Source organism: Bufo gargarizans, chromosome 4 (genome assembly GCF_014858855.1).
Source record: "Bufo gargarizans isolate SCDJY-AF-19 chromosome 4, ASM1485885v1, whole genome shotgun sequence".
In the NCBI taxonomy this organism is placed as follows: Eukaryota; Metazoa; Chordata; class Amphibia; order Anura; family Bufonidae; genus Bufo; species Bufo gargarizans.
In genome coordinates, this window is record NC_058083.1 from 326,137,725 (window position 1) to 326,158,724 (window position 21,000).

The following is a 21,000-nucleotide window of genomic DNA, read 5'->3' on the forward strand; positions in this document are numbered from 1 at the left end:
GCCTCCACAGTACACCATCTCCTTAACAGTGATTTACACAACACGCCGTCCCCTTAACAGTGGCCTCTACAGTAATCTGCCCCTTAACCCTGACCTCCATAGCAACTTGAATGGAGCTTAGCCCCACCCAGGCCAGTGATACTAGTCGCGAAGTCACTGGGCCTGTGAAGTCACCGGGTGTCGGATCCCCGCTGATCAGATGCTGATGATCTATCCAGAGGATATATCTTCAGTTTAAAAGAACTGCAGAACCCCTTTAACTGTGACCTCCACAGTAGCCTGGGTAGCCAGGGTGGCCAGAGGTCCGATTTTAGGTCGGATAGTCCAGCTTTGCATACTGCCTGTCCTCCGTCCGGTACAGGGCCTGGACGGACACAGGGATGTCCTTTTGAACAGCTCACTCTCAGACAGCAGCGCTGTGCTGTGTGAGTGTGATCTGCAGAGAGAAAGTCACCCTCCCTCCCACCCCTGCAGCTGACAGAATATGATGTTTACCTTTATTTTTTTCCATCCCCGTCGGCTGTGGCGTAGGAGGGGCGTGGTCTAACCCGGTCAGGGCGTGGCTTATCGGGACCTGGGGGCAGAGTTTTTAAGTCCATCTTTTGAGAGTGGCCTGAATAGCCACCCTACTTGACCCTTAACTGTGACCTCCACAGCACACCACTCCCTTAACAGTGTCATCCACAGCGCCCTGCCCCTTTAAAGCTGACCTACATCAGTGAAGAAAAATGGCTGGGTTGTTATGGAAACCTGATGTAAAACTGTGTTTATGTGGAGACTAAGGACCTGCGAGCTTCTATTGGCTGATGAGGGTCATGTGACCAGGCTTCTATTGGCTAATGCATTTTTGGGGAATATCTCGGGAACGGTACGTGCTAGAGAGCTGAGACCCGGTCTAAAACCTTCCCGGACACCTGATGTACCTGTCTGCCAAATTTCGTGATTGAAAATGTGACGGCCGGATTCCTTTAGTGGACTTACACACATACACTCTGCTATATATATATATATATATATATATATATATATATATATATATATATATATATATATATATATATATATATATAGAGAGAGAGAGAAAGTGTGGGCAGCACCACTATCTGTAAGGTATATGCGGAGTGCCAGCGGCTGGGTAGGCGATCCACCTCCAAACGTATAAAATTAAGAAATTCCGCAGCACATCCAGGTTGTAAGAAAGTAAAAAAAGACTTTATTCACCAAGCATGCGACGTTTCAATCCTCTCAATGGGATTTTCCTCAGGCAGTGACATAGTAAGCAGTGCAATGTGCGTATTTAAACGCTTTCACATCATTAAACAATCAAATAATCAAAGTACATCCATTTAAAGAAAATACATTTAAAAATAGTGATACAAACAGTATTATCAACATCCTGATACATTCACATTGTATCCCCGAATTCAATTCAATGATGCAGTGTTAGGCTGCTTTCACACTAGCGTTCGCTGGTCCGCTCGTGAGCTCCGTTTGAAGGAGCTCACGAGCGGACCCGAACGCAGCCGTCCAGCCCTGATGCAGTCTGAATGGAGGCGGATCCGCTCAGACTGCATCAGTCTGGCGGCGTTCAGCCTCCGCTCCGCTCGCCTCCGCACGGACAGGCGGACAGCTGAACGCTGCTTGCAGCGTTCGGGTGTCCGCCTGGCCGTTCGGAGGCGTGCGGATCCGTCCAGACTTTCAATGTAAGTCAATGGGGACGGATCCGTTTGAAGATGCCACAATGTGGCTCAATCTTCAAGCGGATCCGTCCCCCATTGACTTTACATTGAAAGTCTGGACGGATCCGTACTAGGCTATTTTCACACTTAGCTGTTCTATGCTAAAAATAATGCAGACGGATCCGTTCTGAACGGAGCCTCCGTCTGCATTATTATGATCGGATCCGTTCAGAACGGATCCGCCCGAACGCTAGTGTGAAAGTAGCCTTAATCATTCCCATAACCAATTCGGCATATCATGTACAGCATAAAATATTTTAATTATGACAATTATCAATCCAGGTGCATATCTTCTGTGAAAATTAAATGTGCAGGTGTACCTTCAGCAGAGTGATGAATCCACACAGGTCCTTCTAAAAAAATTAGCATATTGTGATAAAGTTCATTATTTTCTGTAATGTACTGATAAACATTAGACTTTCATATATTTTAGATTCATTACACACCAACTGAAGTAGTTCAAGCCTTTTATTGTTTTAATATTGATGATTTTGGCATACAGTTCATGAAAACCCAAAATTCCTATTTAAAAAAATTAGCATATTTCATCCGACCAATAAAAGAAAAGTGATTTTAATACAAAAAAAGTCAACCTTCAAATAATTATGTTCAGTTATGCCCTCAATACTTGGTCAGGAATCCTTTTGCAGAAATGACTGCTTCAATGCGGCGTGGCATGGAGGTAATCAGCCTGTGGCACTGCTGAGGTGTTATGGAGGCCCAGGATGCTTCGATAGCGGCCTTAAGCTCATCCAGAGTGTTGGGTCTTGCGTCTCTCAACTTTCTCTTCCCAATATCCCACAGATTCTCTATGGTGTTCAGGTCAGGAGAGTTGGCAGGCCAATTGAGCACAGTAATACCATGGTCAGTAAACCATTTACCAGTGGTTTTGGCACTGTGAGCAGGTGCCAGGTCGTGCTGAAAAATGAAATCTTCATCTCCATAAAGCTTTTCAGTAGATGGAAGCATGAAGTGCTCCAAAATCTCCTGATAGCTAGCTGCATTGACCCTGCCCTTGATAAAACACAGTGGACTAACACCAGCAGCTGACATGGCACCCCAGACCATCACTGACTGTGGGTACTTGACACTGGACTTCAGGCATTTTGGCATTTCCCTCTCCCCAGTCTTCCTCCAGACTCTGGCACCTTGATTTCCGAATGACATGCAAAATTAGCTTTCATCCGAAAAAAGTACTTTGGACCACTGAGCAACAGTCCAGTGCTGCTTCTCTGTAGCCCAGGTCAGGCGCTTCTGCCGCTGTTTCTGGTTCAAAAGTAGCTTGACCTGGGGAATGCGGCACCTGTAGCCCATTTCCTGCACACGCCTGTACGCGGTGGCTTTGGATGTTTCTACTCCAGACTCAGTCCACTGCTTCCGCAGGTCCCCCAAGGTCTGGAATCGGTCCTTCTCCACAATCTTCCTCAGGGTCCGGTCACCTCTTCTCGTTGTGCAGCGTTTTCTGCCACACTTTTTCCTTCCCACAGACTTCCCACTGAGGTGCCTTGATACAGTACTCTGGGAACAGCCTATTCGTTCAGAAATTTCTTTCTGTGTCTTACCCTCTTGCTTGAGGGTGTCAATGATGGCCTTCTGGACAGCAGTCAGGTCGGCAGTCTTACCCATGATTGCGGTTTTGAGTAATGAACCAGGCTGGGAGTTTTTAAAAGCCTCAGGAATCTTTTGCAGGTGTTTAGAGTTAATTAGTTGATTCAGATGATTAGGTTAATAGCTCGTTTAGAGAACCTTTTCATGATATGCTAATTTTTGGAGATAGGAATTTTGGGTTTTCATGAGCTGTATGCCAAAATCATCAATATTAAAACAATAAAAGTCTTGAACTACTTCAGTTGTGTGTAATGAATCTAAAATATATGAAAGTCTAATGTTTATCAGTACATTACAGAAAATAATGAACTTTATCACAATATGCTAATTTTTTTAGAAGGACCTGTGTGTATATATATATATATATATATATATATTTATACAGTACAGACCAAAAGTTTGGACACCCCTTCTCATTCAAAGAGTATGACTATGAAAATTGTAGATTCACACTGAAGGCATCAAAACTATGAATTAACACATGTGGAATTATATACATAACAAAAAAAGTGTCAAACAACTGAAAATGTCATATTCTAGGTTCTTCTAAGTAGCCACCTTTTGCTTTGATTACTGCTTTGCACACTCTTGGCATTCTCTTGATGAGCTTCAAGAGGTAATCACCTAAAATGGTTTTCACTTCACAGGTGTGCCCTGTCAGGTTTAATAAGTGGGATTTCTTGCCTTATAAATGGGGTTGGGACCATCAGTTGCGTTGTGGAGAAGTCAGATGGATACATAGCTGATAGTCCTACTGAATAGACTGTTAGAATTTGTGTAATTTATGGCAAGAAAAAAGCAGCTAGTAAAGGAAAACGAGTGGCCATCATTACTTTAAGAAATGAAGGTCAGCCAGTCCGAAAAATTGGGAAAACTTTGAAAGTGTCCCCAAGTGCAGTCACAAAAACCATCAAGCGCTACAAAGAAACTGGCTCACATGCGGATCGCCCCAGGAAAGGAAGAGTCACCTCTGCTGCGGAGGATAAGTTCATCCGAGTCACCAGCCTCAGAAATCGCAGGTTAATAGCAGCTCAGATTAGAGACCAGGTCAATGCCACACAGAGTTCTAGCAGCAGACACATCTCTAGAACAACTGTTAAGAGGAGACTGTGTGAATCAGGCCTTCATGGTAGAATATCTGCTAGGAAACCACTGCTAAGGACAGGCAACAAGCAGAAGAGACTTGTTTGGGCTAAAGAACACAAGGAATAGACATTAGACTAGTGGAAATCTGTGCTTTGGTCTGATGAGTCCAAATTTTAGATCTTTGGTTCCAACCACCGTGTCTTTGTGCGATGCAGAAAAGGTGAACAGATGGAATCTACATGCCTGGTTCCCACCGTGAAGCATGGAGGAGGAGGTGTGATTGTGTGGGGGTGCTTTGCTGGTGACACTGTTGTGGATTTATTCAAAATTGAAGGCATACTGAACCAGCATGGCTACCACAGCATCTTGCAGCGGTATACTATTCCAACCGGTTTGCGTTAAGTTTGGACCATCATTTATTTTTCAATAGGACAATGACCCCAAACACACCTCCAGGCTGTGTAAGGGCTATTTGACCATGAAGGAGAGTGATGGGGTGCTGCGCCAGATGACCTGGCCTCCACAGTCACCGGACCTGAACCAAATCGAGATGGTTTGGGGTGAGCTGGACCGCAGAGTGAAAGCAAAAGGGCCAACAAGTGCTAAGCATCTCTGGGAACTCCTTCAAGACTGTTGGAAGACCATTTCAGGTGACTACCTCTTGAAGCTCATCAAGAGAATGCCAAGAGTGTGCAAAGCAGTAATCAAAGCAAAAGGTGGCTACTTTGAAGAACCTAGAATATGACATTTTCGGTTGTTTCACACTTTTTTGTTATATATATAATTCCACATTAATTCATAGTTTTGATGCGTTCAGTGTGAATCTACAATTTTCATAGTCATGAAAATAAAGAAAACTCTTTGAATGAAAAGGTGTGTCCAAACTTTTGGTCTGTACTGTGTGTGTGTGTGTATATATATATATATATCTATATCCATGCTTTTTGACAGTTTTCTGAGTCAAGTATTTAATATTTTGTGTCTTTCCTTACAGACATAGGCTATGAGAATATGATTAACACAATGCTGAAAGATTTATTTAAGCTGCTTGTGGCATGTGTGGCTGAGCCCACTGAAACCATCTCTCGAGTGGGCTGTTCCTGTATTAGGTAGGTATTGATAAGCATCAGATGTTGAAAGTAGTAGTTTCATAGTGGAAATCAATATAACCTTGTTTCTCCAGTGCACAAGTTAACAATGTTATTAACCCCCTAGTGACCACGCACCTTTTTTTTTTAAATAAATTGGCATTCCAAGAGCTATAGCTTTTTTGTTTTTCCATCAATGTACTTGTATGAGGTCTTATTTTTTGCAGGACAAGTTATAGTTTTAATGCACCTTTATGGGTACATGTAATGATTGATTGAAGCAAGCTGTTTAGCTAAAACCCCCTATGTTTAAGTCAGTAAAAAGGCGTATTAGTGGTCACTAAGGGGTTAAAAGAAATGTCCCCTTACAGGATTGTGTCCCCTATCCACTGGAATAGGGATAAATGTCTGATTGACAGGGGTCCAACCACTGGGGCCACTGCCGATCACGAGAGTGGAGCAGCGGACATGCATGCGTGTCTGCTGCTCCATTCAAATAGGGGAACAGAGGTCAGACCCCACCAACCGACCACTTATCCACAGGATAGGGGATAATTTGTTGTAATTGGACAACCCCTTTAAGTACGGTTATTTTCTTATGTCTTTTTTTTGTGTTTGATCCCATTGTGTTTTTCTGTTTTTAGATATGTATTGGTAACCGCAGGACCAGTCTTCACAGAGGAGATGTGGAGACTGGCTTGCTGTGCTTTGCAGGATGCATTTTCAGCTACATTAGAACCAATGAAGGTAAGAAATGATTAATGTTATATATAAAATGAATAAAAATGTCCTCTGTAAGTGCATAACTAAGTATCCATCTCTTATCAGAATCTATTAGGTTATTTCCATAGTGGGTCGGAAAGTTTTTCTGGAGATGCCTGCGAAGTGAAGGTGGCAGCACCATCTTTATCCCCCAATGCAGAAGCCGAATACTGGAGAATCCGTGCCATGACACAACAGGTAAGGGCCTGCAAGTGGTATATGGCACTTAAGAATGATGTATACTATCAATTTTTATTCTAACTACCCACAGCATAATGTTGTCGCTCGCCATGACCAAGCTGATTGGCTACTGGCCAGGAAATGGCAAATATGCCTATGCCAGAATCCAGTTAGTGTGCTCACTGGGCATGAAAATTTAATGAACCCTTGGAACTAAATTTAAAGAAGATGAGATGATTCATTTAAAGTACTGCTTTCCGCCTCATGATGTATCATTTATGGATTGCTTGTTGATAACCCCAGAATATTGTGGAAGAAGCCCGAAATGAAAAATTAGTGTGAGCAACCATAATGCCAGAATCCCCTACTCTGTTTTTAATTGACACACATTCAACTGTGTCTTCTACATTTCTAGATGATGTAAAAGTTGAAATGGTTAGAAATAGCTCAGTATATATAATATATTATATAATGCACTATCCTCTACTTGGTGATGTGTCAACATTAAATCCTAAATTCATCAAATTCAGGAATCATTATTGCCTTTTGCACCAACCCATAATCATTGATGTCATTTCCATTGGCAGGTGTTCATGTTAGATGCCCAGTGCTCACCAAAAACCCCAAACAATAAGGAGGGCTTTGAACATGCCCAGTCCTGCGTGCTTATAATTGAGCTGCCTCCAGATGAGAAGCCCAATGGACACACACAGAAAAGGTAAGGCTCATGGTAGGTAGAGAGACAAGTAGGTTAACATCTAAAGCTGTCAGAATCCGTCCCAGGAGATGTAACATTCGTCATATTTCTGCACTTTTGGCCATTTCTCAGCAGATACCAGAGAATAGTCAGGGTCCAGAATACCAATAATTCTTGCCTCTTCTTGGTTGGTGTGCTTTGTGTTAAGCAGCGAAGAGGTTGTCCAGTATTACAAGCCAATCACTGCAATGTCCAAAAGTCTTTACATTTAGTGAAATAAACTGGTGACACCAGTAACGATTGAGCAGAGTCATTTTTATTGTCATTAAAGGGTTTGTCTCACATTAGCGAAAGCCATTTATCATGTAGAGAAAGTTAATACAAGGCACTTACTAATGTATTGTGATTATCCATATTGCCTCCTATGCTGGCTGGATTCATTTTTCCATCACATTATACACTGCTCACTGCAGCAGTGGTCATGCTTGCACATTATAGTTAAAAGTGCTGACCTCTCTGGTGGCTGGGACTCTGGGAGCTCTCATAGGTAAGCATGCCGTGTTGCAACGGGGCCGATACCCCTGAAATCATTTGATGGAAAAATGAATAGGGCTAGCAAAGGAGGCAATGTGGACAATCACAATACATTAGTAAGTGCCTTGTATTAACTTTCTCTACAGGATAAATGCCAATTGTGGAAGTCAGACAACCCCTTTAAAGAATATAAATAAAGACTAAAGCGACTTGAAAGAATCATTATGTGCTGGACGTCTTTCTTTTCATGTTGAAAGCCCCTTTAAGAGCTCTGTTGTTCTGCTTGAGGCCAAGATAAGAAAGGAGAGCAACACTCATTTGACTCTGTTTGCATCTCCCCTATCACTTCTTAAGGCTGCGTTCACACGGGCGAGATTTCCGCGCGGGTGCAATGCAGTAGGTGAACGTATTGCACCTGCACTGAATCCTGACCCATTAATTTCAATGGGGCTGTGTACATGAGCGTTTTTTTTCACACATCACTTCTGCAATGCTTTAAAATCGCAGCATGTTCTATATTCTGCGTTTTTCACGCAGCCCTGGCTCCATAGAAGTGAATGGGGCTGCGTTAATAACGCATTGCATCTGCAAGCAAGTGCGGGTGCGATGCGTTTTTCACTGATGGTTGCTAAGAGATGTTGTTTGTAAACCTTCAGTTTTTTATCACGCGCGTGAAAAACGCATCAAAACGCATTGCACCCGCGCGGAAAAAACTGAACAACTAAACGCAATTGCAGACAAAACTGACTGAACTTGCTTGCAAAATGGTGCGAGTTTAACTGAACGCACCCTGGACGCATCCGGACCTAATCTGTCACGCTCGTGTGAACTCAGCCTAAGGCCCCATGCACACGGCCGTGTTTCACGGCCGTGTGCGGGCCGTGGAACCGCGGCCTGGATCCCTCCTGAGAGCAGGAGCGCACGGCGTCACTGGTTGCTATGACGCCGTGCGCTCCCTGCTGCCGGCACAGTACAGTAATACACTGGTATAGATCACGGCCGTGTGCATGGGGCCTAAGGCCTCTTTCACACGGGCGTCATGTTTTTTGCCCGGATAAGAGGCGGGTGCGTTGCGGGAAAATGCGCGATTTTTCTGCGCGAGTGCAAAACATTGTCATGCGTTTTGCACTCGCGTGAGAAAAATCGCGCATGTTTGGTACCCAGACCCGAACTTCTTCACAGAAGTTCGGGCTTGGGATTGATGTTCTGAAGATTGTATTATTTTCCCTTATAACATGGTTATAAGGGAAAATAATAGCATTCTGACTACAGAATGCTTTGTATAATAGTGCTGGAAGGGTTAAAAATAATAAAAAAGTTAACTCACCTTCTCCTCTTGTTCGCGCAGATGCCACTCTGTTCTTTAGCTGTGGACTGAATGACCTGAGGTGACGTCAGATCACATGCTCCAATCACATGGTCCATCACCATGGTGATGGAGCATGTGATCTGACGTCATCAAAGGTCCTTTAGCCCACAGCTAAAGAACAGACTGGCATCTACGCGAACAAGAGGAGAAGGTGAGTTAACTTTTTTATTATTTTTAACCCCTCCAGCACTATTATACAAAGCATTCTGTATTCAGAATGCTATTATTTTCCCTTATAACCATGTTATAAGGGAAAATAATACAGTGAATAGACTGTCACCTAGAACCCATGCGTGAAAATCGCACCGCATCCGCACTTGCTTGCGGATGCATGCGATTTTCACGCAACCCCATTTCTATAGGGCCTGCGTTACGTGAAAAACGCACAAAGAGGAGCATGCTGCGATTTTCACGCAACGCACAAGTGATGCGTGAAAATCACCGCTCGTGTGCACAGTCTCATAGAAATGAATGGGTCAGGATTCAGTGCGGGTGCAATGCGTTCACCGCACGCATCGCACCCGCACGGAAAACTCGCCCGTGTGAAAGGGGCCTAAGGGTGTGTTAGACTGCCAGATTTTCTGGCAGATGATCGCTAACGAGCGATCGTATGAACTCTCAGTAGCAATCATCTGGCAGTCCAATACTGACGCCTTCAAATGCCCAATGATTGCTCGTTCGTCAGGCAATTGTGATTGCCTAAAAATCACAATAGTGCCGGCAGCAGATTGTGCTGTATAATAACGATCTGCTGCCAGCACACCTCTGCCCTGCATGGGGACGAGTGATGGCATAGCGATCACTCCTGCCCATGCCCCGGACGACATGCTGCATGTAATAGCAGCTGTGTCCTCCGCTAGCTATCTGACGAGTTCCGGAAGGGAATGCTTCCCTCCAGACAATCATCTGCGGCTTCTGGGTGTATAATACACCATTTAGTCTCTCAGAGAGGTAGGGAAGTCCATAAAGCAGCTCCAAAGCTTTAACCCTTAGGCCTGTATTACACCAACAGATTATATGACAGATTTTCTGACTACTCATTGGTCAGATGGACAATTACACACACAGATCTTTTGTTATACACGCCAACTATTCGTCTGATTAAACAGATATTGGTCAGATATTCTGTTGGTGTAATACATGCCTTAGGCTCTCAGTGCTGTACATGTATGGTGTTATGAGAGTCTTTAAACATGGTGACCTCTCACGCGTGATGCAGGCACCGTAGCACCGTTTCAAACAGCAGAGGCCCGTAGCTCATGTCTGCAATCGGCAATAATGTTAATCGCAGGCAGTTAAGCTTTTAGATGCCATGGTCAAGCGCGACCACTGTATCTAAATGGTGAAAAAAAATATAATCAAAAAGGTATCAATAAAAACTACAGATCATCCCGCAAAAAATGACCCCCCCCCCCCCACTTCCCCCACACACACAGCTCAGTAGACATAACTATAAAAAAGAAAAAGAAAAAAAAAAAAGCTATGGGGGTCAGAATATGGCAATGTAAAAAAAATATTTTTATATTTTTTAGTTTTAGAACACAAAAACTACACAAATGAGGTATTGTTGTAATCATACTGACCCAGAGAATAAAGGGCACGGGTCGGTTTTTCTGCATAGAGAACGCTGAAGGGACAAAACCCATAAAAACCCCATTTGGAATTTTTTTTCCTGCTTCCCACTACTTTGTATGCCATATTAAATGGTGGCATCAGAAAGTAAAACTTGTCCTGCAAAAAACAAGTCCTCATACTCTATGTGAACGGAAAACTAAAAAAGTTATGGCTCTGGGAAGACAGGGAATTTAAAATAAAAACGCAAAAATGAAAAAACCTCCGGTATCCATGAGGTTAAAGAGGAACTACTATCAAAACATTTGTTATTACATATTTATAGCCTATTATACTGGCAGATAGCATCTTCCCTCTACAGCAGCAGTAAACTGACAATGGATTCCCTATGATACTGATATGTATATGAGTTGAATCTTTGTGCTGACTGCTACTGAAGGAATATTTTTGTATTTTAGTTTTTGGTGGAATAGTACTGCCATAATTAAAAAGAAATAGCCAAACATTGTAAAGAAATGTGAATAATGCCTTATCCCTCTCTGTCACATGATGTTCTTCTGCACATTGTGACTACACATTTCCTTGACTAGTTTGGGGACTGCTAGATAGGTTTTACTATCTAGGTTACCCTAGGGTTCTGTATCTGTGATATTAAAGGGGTTGTGCAGGCAGTAAATATTGATGAGCTATTCTCAGGATAGGTCATCAGTATCTGATCGGCCGGTGTGTGACACCCAACACCCCCACCGATCAGCAGCGTGTGCTTCTTCCTGTTCATTACATTGCCCGTCGTCTTAGAAGTGCAGTGAAAATACAAGTACTCGTTCCATTCACTTGAATGGAGCGTGTACTTGTAATTGCACTACATCACCACTGGAGGGGAGACGATGCACAGTGTAATGAAGCTTCAAATATTGAAGACCTATACTGAGGATAGGTTATCAAAGTATACTGCCTGCACAACCCCTTTAAGGGGCTTGTAGCTAGTTATGATTATTTAGTGGTTACTGGTAAATCAAGATTTTTGCACATACAAAATGTACGGTACTTTTATTTTTTGTACTGTACATATTGTTAGCATAATCTTGCTTTTCTATTGTTCATTCTTTACATTTCTGCTCTCTGAACATTCATAAATATTTGAATTGCTTTTAGCTGCCTTTGATCTGTTGTGCTATTATTGTACATGCATGGATCCTTAGAGGGATATTCCCTTGACATTTTTAGCATATAAAATCAATGTCAACCTCTGTGTGAAAGGAGAGGTGTCTGCACATGCCCTGTTCTCTCTATTGACTTCTATGCAAGTGAAAAAAAAAAAAAAAAAACATTCGCAGCAGCTGTGAGACAGAGGTCGAGGGATAGGTGCGATTCCTAGAGATGGGAACTGCACCCATCGGACATTAATGGTATAAGTACATGATAAGTACAGCTGCGAGACCTGGCTTTCTTATGTCCACAGCCGAAGGTCTATGGACTGACTGTTTGTAGATGTCACTTTTTCCTATGTGTGTGTGACATTAAAATAGAGAACTTTGACATTTCTTTTTCTCTTTCACTATTTGTGATTCCATTCTGGTAACACGGTCACCAGTCATGGGTAGCAGTGGAGGAGGTTCTAATTTTCTGCTGACCATAGCTAGTCCATGTTATCATCGTTGTCTCTTGTTTTATATGTACTGGTGTAATTGCTGCATGTACAGCTTCTAACTCTCTGCCCTTTTCTTTCCTGCCTGTAACTAACGCTGTGCTACTAAACAGAAAGCTGGGGTAAGATCTTATGTTGCATGGAGCTCTTGCTTTGTGAAGCTAGAAAAAACGTCAGACAGTGGTTACATCAAATGCACTGAAAATGTTGTTATTTTTGTACCTTCCACTTACCTATCCATCTGTGACAGCATGTTGTGCTCCACATGGGGTAAAAGTGTGACAGCCGCTGCTTTGATCCTGGATCAGCATAGTTGTCGCTTTCTCTTGGCGTAAGAGCAACCTCAATAGAAGTGTATAACATGTAGTGACTGAAACACACCCTGGTCCCAGGGTCTCGGACCACGAAACGCCATTTGGGGTATTTTCCATCCAAATAAATTATTAGCTGATTGGTGTAACACACATTAGCAAAGTATTTATCTCAGTGGAACATATTGCATAGAGGTATCTCCCAGGGAAAGAGAACAATCTCACTAGCGCCACTTTGTGAAAGTGGCTCTCTATCAGTCAAAATCCAACTTTTTAACAACCCTTGGGGTAAGAGTCTCCATACAGGGCTGATCTCTTTAAGGACAGACAGTACCTTGCCTAAGCTGCATCCAGGGCACCGCATCTAGCCATCTAGAATCCTCCATACTGATAAGGAGAGGGCACCCCAAAACAACTGTCTACAAATGGATATTTGGTTTGGCTATTTTCCTTTGTCATATCCCAAGGTGTTCCACAAGGTGGTGCTAGCGAGATGGTTTGCTTTCCTTGGGAGATACCTCTTTGCATATTATTTTCCCTTGGAGCACTGCTAAAAAGTCTACATATAGGACTGGTCTCTTTAAGGACAGCTAGTTCCCAGCCTAAAATGGAACATTTAGAAACACTAGTATGGAGGTAGTAGCACCCAAGACACCTCCTCCCCTTCTGTTTGCATATATTTGTAGATAACCCAATTTCCCACTAGAACACTGAAGGATCTAAGAGCTGAGATATTGAGGATGTTTATCAGGGGCATCGCATTAAGAACTTTTATCCAACCTTGAATTCCACTAGATTGCTAACTATACCTCTGCATACTGGAGGTCTTTGGGGCTAAAGGGGTTATCCCATCAGGACAGCCATGTCATGTTACCATATTAGAACATATAGACATTATAGAGGGTGGTCTCTTCTCTAGAGAAGATATGCAATGATAAGTTGTTATAGACAGGAGTTTCAGTAGCCAAACACATGGTGAACAGCTGATCACCATGCTGAAAAAATAGAAAAGGGGGAAAAAGATCCAGTAGAGTCAAACCAGATTATGGAGATCTTGCACATACAATTCCCTTAATAAGTTTAAACCATATATAAGAATTAGTGGAATTCAATATATAATGGCAAATGATCTCTAATGTAATGCATTATTTAAAGCACAATTGAGTAGAAGTGATAAGCAATGCTAATGGAGATCATGGTCTCCTAACACCCGTTCTTCTTTCTTAAAGTATTCCATTCAGGACCATTGTAGTCAGCTTGCTTTCTCATCAAGTTCTGCTACAAAACCTTTATGACATTTTGCTGGAAGAATTTGTAAAATGCCCTACAATGACTGAGGATAAAGCTGCTTCTCCCCCTGAAGCTAAAACCGTTGGATTTCTGAGATACATTTCAATGCAGAACTTGGCTGTTATTTTTGACCTGTTGTTGGACTCCTATAGGACAGCCAGGGAATTTGATGCACGCCCTGGTTTGAAATGCTTACTAATGAAAGTTTCTGGCATTGGCGGAGCTGCAAATCTTTATCGGCAATCGGCAATGAGCTTTAACATCTACTTTCAGGCTTTAATTTGTGCCTTGTTGACCAATCAAGACAACATTACTGCTGAGATTGTGAAGAAGATATTGTTTGAAGAAGATGACAATAGTTCAGATTCCTCCCAGCAGTGTTCATCAGAGGATGAAGATATATTTGAGGAAACTGCTCAAGTCAGTCCTCCAAGAGGGAAGGAAAAACGACAGTGGAGGGCTCGCGTTCCATCACTGAGTGTTCAGCCGGTCAGCAACGCAGATTGGGCTTGGCTGGTTAAGAGACTTCACAAACTGTGCATGGAACTTTGTAATAACTACATTCAGATGCATCTGGACCTGGAAAATACTGAGGATCACCCAGGTATTAAGGGAGATCCTTTCTTCATCCTACCATCTTTTCAGTCAGAAACCTCAACACCATCAACTGGTGGTCTCTCAGGGAAAGAAACACCATCTGAAGATGACCGATATCTTAATAGGGACCACCCTATTGATAATGTTCCATCAAGAGGTTTTGCTGCATCAATGCCACAAAGTCCTAAGTTGGAGAAAATAGATCAGGGCAGAAAGAAGGAATGGTGGGAGAACGCTGGGAACAAAATCTATACCATAGCTACCGACAAAACAATTGCAAAACTCATGACCGAATACAAAAAAAGGAAGCAACAACATAACCTGACTACATTCGTTAAAGACTCAAAGTTGGATAAAAAGGGAGGGCAGGAGTCACCTATGCCGCAAAGACCTCAACATCTGGTTGACCAAACTCAGATGAGACACTCCTTTAGTGCTGGCCCTGAGATCTTGAGGCAGGAGAAGAGATCCCGCTCTGGATCCACTGTTAGCACGTTCAATATCTCAACCAGGGATGCAGAAGCGCAAATACAGGTAATCCAACTTTTGCTGTAACTTTGTACAGCAAGTATATGCTCAGTTCATTGCAACCTTTATCATAAATAGGCTGTACCTGCTTATGTGCATGTGTGGTCACTGATACAGGAGACAGAGAAGTGGAGGCATTACAAAGATGAGTATAGTTATAACACAGAAGGAAGGCTTTAACCTCATTACCAAAAACATATTTAGCATGCAGAGTTAGGTTTAAACAGATTGCAGTAAGGGGGTTGGTGTAAAATAATAAAATAAGCATTATCTGTTAAATCAACTGCCACTTCAATGGGCCATTCCAGTCCTCCCTGCCAGTCATTGTCTGCAATACTACAAATACCAGAGAGACTATACAACAGACTGCGCATCCAATGATAATTTAAAGGCTATGTACACCTTTATTATTGCACTCTACCTATTTAGAGCTAAAATATTATTTTTTCAATTGGTCTTTCTTAAAAATATGGAGTCCTTTTTATGCACATAGCTGAGATGCTGTAGTAGCAACATGTGGATTTTCTGTCATTTGGGGAGATGACAGGTTCCTTATCTCTGCTCTCTGACAGTATAAACACTCATCAAAGCTCAATCCTTATCTTACTGATAAGAATGTGGCTTCAATAAGTGTTTATGACCTCTTAGTAATTTAGAGATAAGGGTTATTAGATAACCAGCACAAAGTAAAGGTGAAAGTACCATTCACAGAGCTAGAAAAACAGTTAATCTTTTGTGACAGAATGGCCAATTGAAAATATGATTTTTAAACAGAAATGAGTAAAATACAATCATAAACAAAAATTACCTCCAAAGGTGTACATAGCCTTATAAATTGATCTTTATTAAGCACCACAAATTTAAAATGCTGTATACAATAAAATAAACCTTATGTAGGACTTCTTATGGCCTCACATAAATGTGTGCAAACTGGTCCAAAATAAGGACAATCATGAAGAACCGGATACACAAAAATGTGCATTCCATAAAGAGGAACTCGGTGTATATCATTTCCTGTGCCTGGAACTGGTGTTGCAGAGTACAGCTGATGATATGCATCAGTTCCTCTTCATGGAGTGCATACTGGAATACTTGATGCATCATTTCCTGTCCCTGAAACGCATAACCGATCATGCGGTCCTGTGGACGTGCAAAGCTAATCCTAGGGAATGCTGGGGACCCCATTATGTTGTCTTCTTCCATTTCATCCTGATGATACTTTACGTTTACAGCGCTCCAGACAAAAAAAAATATCAAGGAGCCATTGGCTCCTAACCTGAAAAATTTAGGAGCCAAATAAAATTTTTAGTCGCCAAATTTAAAATACATATAATTACGGTATAATAAAAAATAAAAAAAAGTCTTACCTAGTCACAATAGCAAAATTTTGATTCGATTTCGATGCCATAAAAAAGTATTGCTATACTCGATACCACGCGAAAAAAATAAAACGCCAAAAAAGCAGGGTGCATTCCGCATTTTTTGGAACATCTGAGGCTACTTTCACACTAGCGTTCGTCTGTCCGCTCGTGAGCTCCGTTTGAAGGGGCTCACGAGCGGACCCGAACGCTTCCGTCCAGCCCTGATGCAGTCTGAATGGATGCGGATCCGCTCAGACTGCATCAGTCTGGCGGCGTTCAGCCTCCGCTCCGCTCGCCTCCGCACGGACAGGTGGACAGCTGAACGCTGCTTGCAGCGTTCGGGTGTCCGCCTGGCCGTGCGGAGGCGTGCGGATCCGTCCAGACTTACAATGTAAGTCAATGGGAACGGATCCGCTTGAAGATGAGCCCATATGGCTCAATCTTCAAGCGGATCCGTCCCCCATTGACTTTACATTGAAAGTCTGGACGGATCCGTACGAGGCTATTTTCACACTTAGCTTTTATATGCTAATATAATGCAGACGGATCCGTTCTGAACGGAGCCTCCGTCTGCATTATTATGATCGGATCCGTTCAGAACGGATCCGATCGAACGCTAGTGTGAAAGTAGCCTGAACCATAATAGAACAGTCCAATCATAATTTTTGTTGGGACAAGGTGACAAAAAAAATGCAAATTGCACGTTTATTTTTTTTCTGTTACGGCGTTCACCGTATAGGAGATATTTTTAAATATTTTAATAGTTCGCACTTTTTTGGGCGTGGCGATATGTAATATGTTTTTTTATTGTTTATATATTTTATATGTAAAATTGGGAAAGGGGGCGATTTAAACCTTTTCATATTTTTTTTTTTACTTTACATTTTATTTACTAACTTTTAGCCCCCTTAGTGGCTAGAACCTGGGATCTTTTCATCCCTTGTCCTATTCACCCTAATAGAGCTCTATTAGGGTGAATAGGACTTCATACTCTCCCTGCTGCCCTGTGCTTTGTATAATACATTTATGCTTTCCTGTACAGTACCCAATATATGTATTTTTGTGTTTTAGGCCTGGACCAACATGGTGTTAACCATTCTAAATCAGATTCAAATCCTGCCGGACCAGATGTTTGCTGCTCTGCAACCTGCTGTGTTTCCTTGCATCAGCCAGCTGACCTGTCATGTAAATGACATCCGCGTGCGTCAAGCAGTCCGGGAATGGTTGGGCAGGGTCGGCAGAATTTATGACATCATTTTATAAGGTCATTGTATGATGCCCCTATCATTTTTACATATCAAATTCCTATTTCAAAATCTATTCTAATGAAGGTTTATTACATTTTGTAAGTAGAAAACATCATGGATATTTAAAGGTATGAAATATTTTGCCTATCTTGCTTTATAACTGTCTTGTCCATTTCTAAGAATGTCTAATAGTTATTATTTTCTCTATGTATGTAGTTCTGTTGACTGCCAAGACACTACAATACTGGTTATACTCTGCTTAAAGTAATACTAAATATGACCGCTTTTTCAGAGCTTCTCTACCTTTTCTAGTAGCACAAGTAGCTAAAATTCATCTTTTAAACCAGCTGAACCCTGCAGTGCCAGGCTGGTCTTTTACTAGTAGATTGGCTGGATTAGAAATACCTAGATTTGCTGCTTTACGTGCCAGTAGGGTGATGTAGTTGACCTTAAAGAGACCACACTGTACTCCCTAAATGCTTAAAGGGGGTATTCCAGGATTACTATGGTATTTAACATATATGCTTATGTAGTTACCTGATGTACATCTTTGCCGTGCTATTTTATTTCCATTGTTTGGTTTACGGGGTGAAAACGGGTCAGGAGAGTCCAATCTCTCCAATGGATTGTTTCCATCCTGTATGTAGCACTTCCTGTTGCTGTATCCAACCCAGCCCATGATGCACTTCTCCTTTCTCTGCCACAGCTCCAGCACCGCCCCTAACACCCACCTCTTTTATAACTCCTCCCACCCGGTTACATAGACACTCTCCTATCACTGACACGCCCCTGGGACATTACATCACAGGAAATAAGAAATAGCTGCATGGACATGGTCATGTGACCACCACCCAGAACAGAATATAAGAGCAATAAAGGTGAAAGAAATACATTACAAAATTACAGCTACCGTCATAAATGATTATTTTAAAGGATATTGATGCAAACTAGAAAACACCTTTTAAGCACCTCTACATTTTTAGCATTTTAAAGGGGACTTCCACTCACTGACTTTATGCATTTTCCTTGTAATGACCTAACCAGGCAGCGGCTGAAGGTAGGCATCCCTTGGTGCAAGTATGCTTGCCATTTTCACATTAAACTAGTTACAAGTGTCCCTTCGGTTTAGAGGCGCATCTGCTGATGTATTATGTGCCTACTTTTTGTACTGGAGTGGACAGCAGAAGCGATTTGAGCAAGAAGGTGGTGGCGGAATCTGGAGATCATGTAAAGGGTTAAGGAGTTGCATTGCACTGCCATGTGTGTACCTCCACATGAAAACGATTACAACATTTGGCTAAACGGGCTGTAGACTATAGCGTTTTCCACTTTGCTGTTCATCTGTCACACGTGTAATATACGTACCGGTTATCCGATTATTGGTCTGCACACATAGGTGACTGCACTGGCCCAATACTATAATATATCAAACTGTTTCCAAATCCACACATGACTATGTAAAGCATTGCTAAGAAATGCCTGCTACATAATAATAGTGATAGAACAATGCAACACAATAGGTATATCTATCAATCGTATCAGTAATCTGTACGTTGGTCCATGATCCTTTGTTTTCTATAGTCATTAGTTGCTTTATTACAATGATGCCACTCTTCTGCCTTGAATGTGAACAGAGACTAAATGCATTGCAGGTTTCTTCTTTTCATTCGGGGCCCTCTGTGTTATTGCCCTGTGTTCAGCTTTTATGGGTCAATGCTATTCTCATTACTGTATATTTTTATACTATTTTCCTAAAGACATTGAATTGTTCAGGATATTTTTGGGACATTTTACTACTAGCATAACTGTACAATATGGTGACCCTTTCATTGAAGGGGCCATGTCGAAATGTACAGTAAACATATCCTCTGTTCACAGTGTAGGGGGTAATTGTCTGATCGGTCGGGGTCTCACCACTGGGACCCCCATCAGTCACATGAATGGAGCAGTGGTCAAGCATGTGTGCTCCTGGGACTGCCGGAGATAGCCAGACAATGTACCCAGCCATCTCTGGCAGTCTCCTAAAAAAAAAAATATTATGGATTGGCAGTGTCTATGTTCGATTGCTGATCCATTGATACGATAGAACACAGGACTCCCATTCTTTTTATGTGTGGATACCAATAACATATCAGTGCGGTTCGTCCCTTCACAATCTGATACTGTACAATTAGTGATGATCGTGTCACATTATACAGGGACACACCATATTGACATGTTGGCTACTTTCACACTGGCGTTTTGGTTTCCGTTTGGGAAATCCATTTCAAGGCTCTCACAAGCGGCCCAAAACGGATCAGTTTTGCCCTAATGCATTTTGAATGGATAAGGATCCGTTCAGAATGTATCAGTTTGGCTCTGTTCCGTCTCCATTCCGCTCTGGAGGCGGACACCAAAACACTGCTTGCAGCGTTTTGGTGTCCGTCTGACGAAACTGAGCCAAACGGATCCGTCCTGACACACAATGTAAGTCAATGGGGACGGATCCTTCTATGACGCAATCTGGCACAATAGAAAACTGATCCGTCCCCCATTGACTTTCAGTGGCATTCAAGATGGATCCGTTTTTGGCATTGGCAATGTTAAAGATCATACAAACGGATCCGTTCTGAAACGATGCATGCGATTGTATTATCTGTGCGGATCAGTCTGTGCAGATCCATGACAAATCTGCACCAAACGCCAGTGTGAAAGTAGCCGTAATGGCCAGTTGTCAATGCATTTATTTGCATGGACAGAGGAACAGCACAACACAAAAGATACCCCAGCATTGTTATTTCATGGGCAATACAACCTGTCAGGAGAGCTAACAGATCTGCTTTACATGGGTATATAGTACATAAGGATGTTCATTTACGCTGTATTGATGAATGACACCTGCCAAAAATGAGGTTATGTAAGGCAAGTACCATAGTATAATCCACATCCATGGTTCAGCTTGATGGTGATGTCCCTCTATAGTTATCCGATACCTCTAAGTGCATATATGCTTAAAGAGTCCACCTCCAGATGTATATAGGTTATTGCTCTAGAGGACTCCTTTATCTGCAGTTCCCTTATCTACACTGTTTTGCAGCATGATGAGGGTGGTAGTTTTACAGCAACTGTAGAGGCATAGGTTGCTCTAACATGTAGGATCTCTTCTCGGCCACTGATTTCCCAGCGGTCTCATTTTCTCTGTTTAATTCCCTGGGGTTTGTCTTGAATCTGTCAACAGGTTGCAGGCTACAGCAGACAATTGTGTGCCTAAGACACAAGCGACCTCAGTCCTGCCGTATCATATTGATGGACTATATCGAAACTGATTTCCTGTGGCTTCCCATCTGTAGGTTCAGATGGCCCCTATTTGTTGTACGAGTGATTTAGCTAGTGAAAATGCATTA

At 42.3% G+C, this 21,000-nt stretch overlaps 1 protein-coding gene across 3 annotated transcripts in view; it reads left to right on the top strand.

Moving 5' to 3' along the window:
• Positions 1–19,917, top strand: part of ARFGEF3 (ARFGEF family member 3) — a 126,011-nt gene extending 106,094 nt beyond the window's left edge. For 2 of the 3 annotated variants that reach the window (XM_044292392.1, XM_044292393.1), the window contains exons 29-35: positions 5,428–5,542; positions 6,166–6,268; positions 6,350–6,481; positions 7,051–7,181; positions 12,397–12,405; positions 13,824–15,015; positions 17,442–19,917. In XM_044292392.1, coding sequence (XP_044148327.1) covers positions 5,428–5,542; positions 6,166–6,268; positions 6,350–6,481; positions 7,051–7,181; positions 12,397–12,405; positions 13,824–15,015; positions 17,442–17,633 — 1,874 coding nt within the window. In that variant the 3' untranslated portion in view covers positions 17,634–19,917. The remainder of the gene's footprint in view (positions 1–5,427; positions 5,543–6,165; positions 6,269–6,349; positions 6,482–7,050; positions 7,182–12,396; positions 12,406–13,823; positions 15,016–17,441) is intronic. The other variant, XM_044292394.1, reaches the window with a different exon arrangement.
• Positions 19,918–21,000: the final 1,083 nt, after the last annotated feature.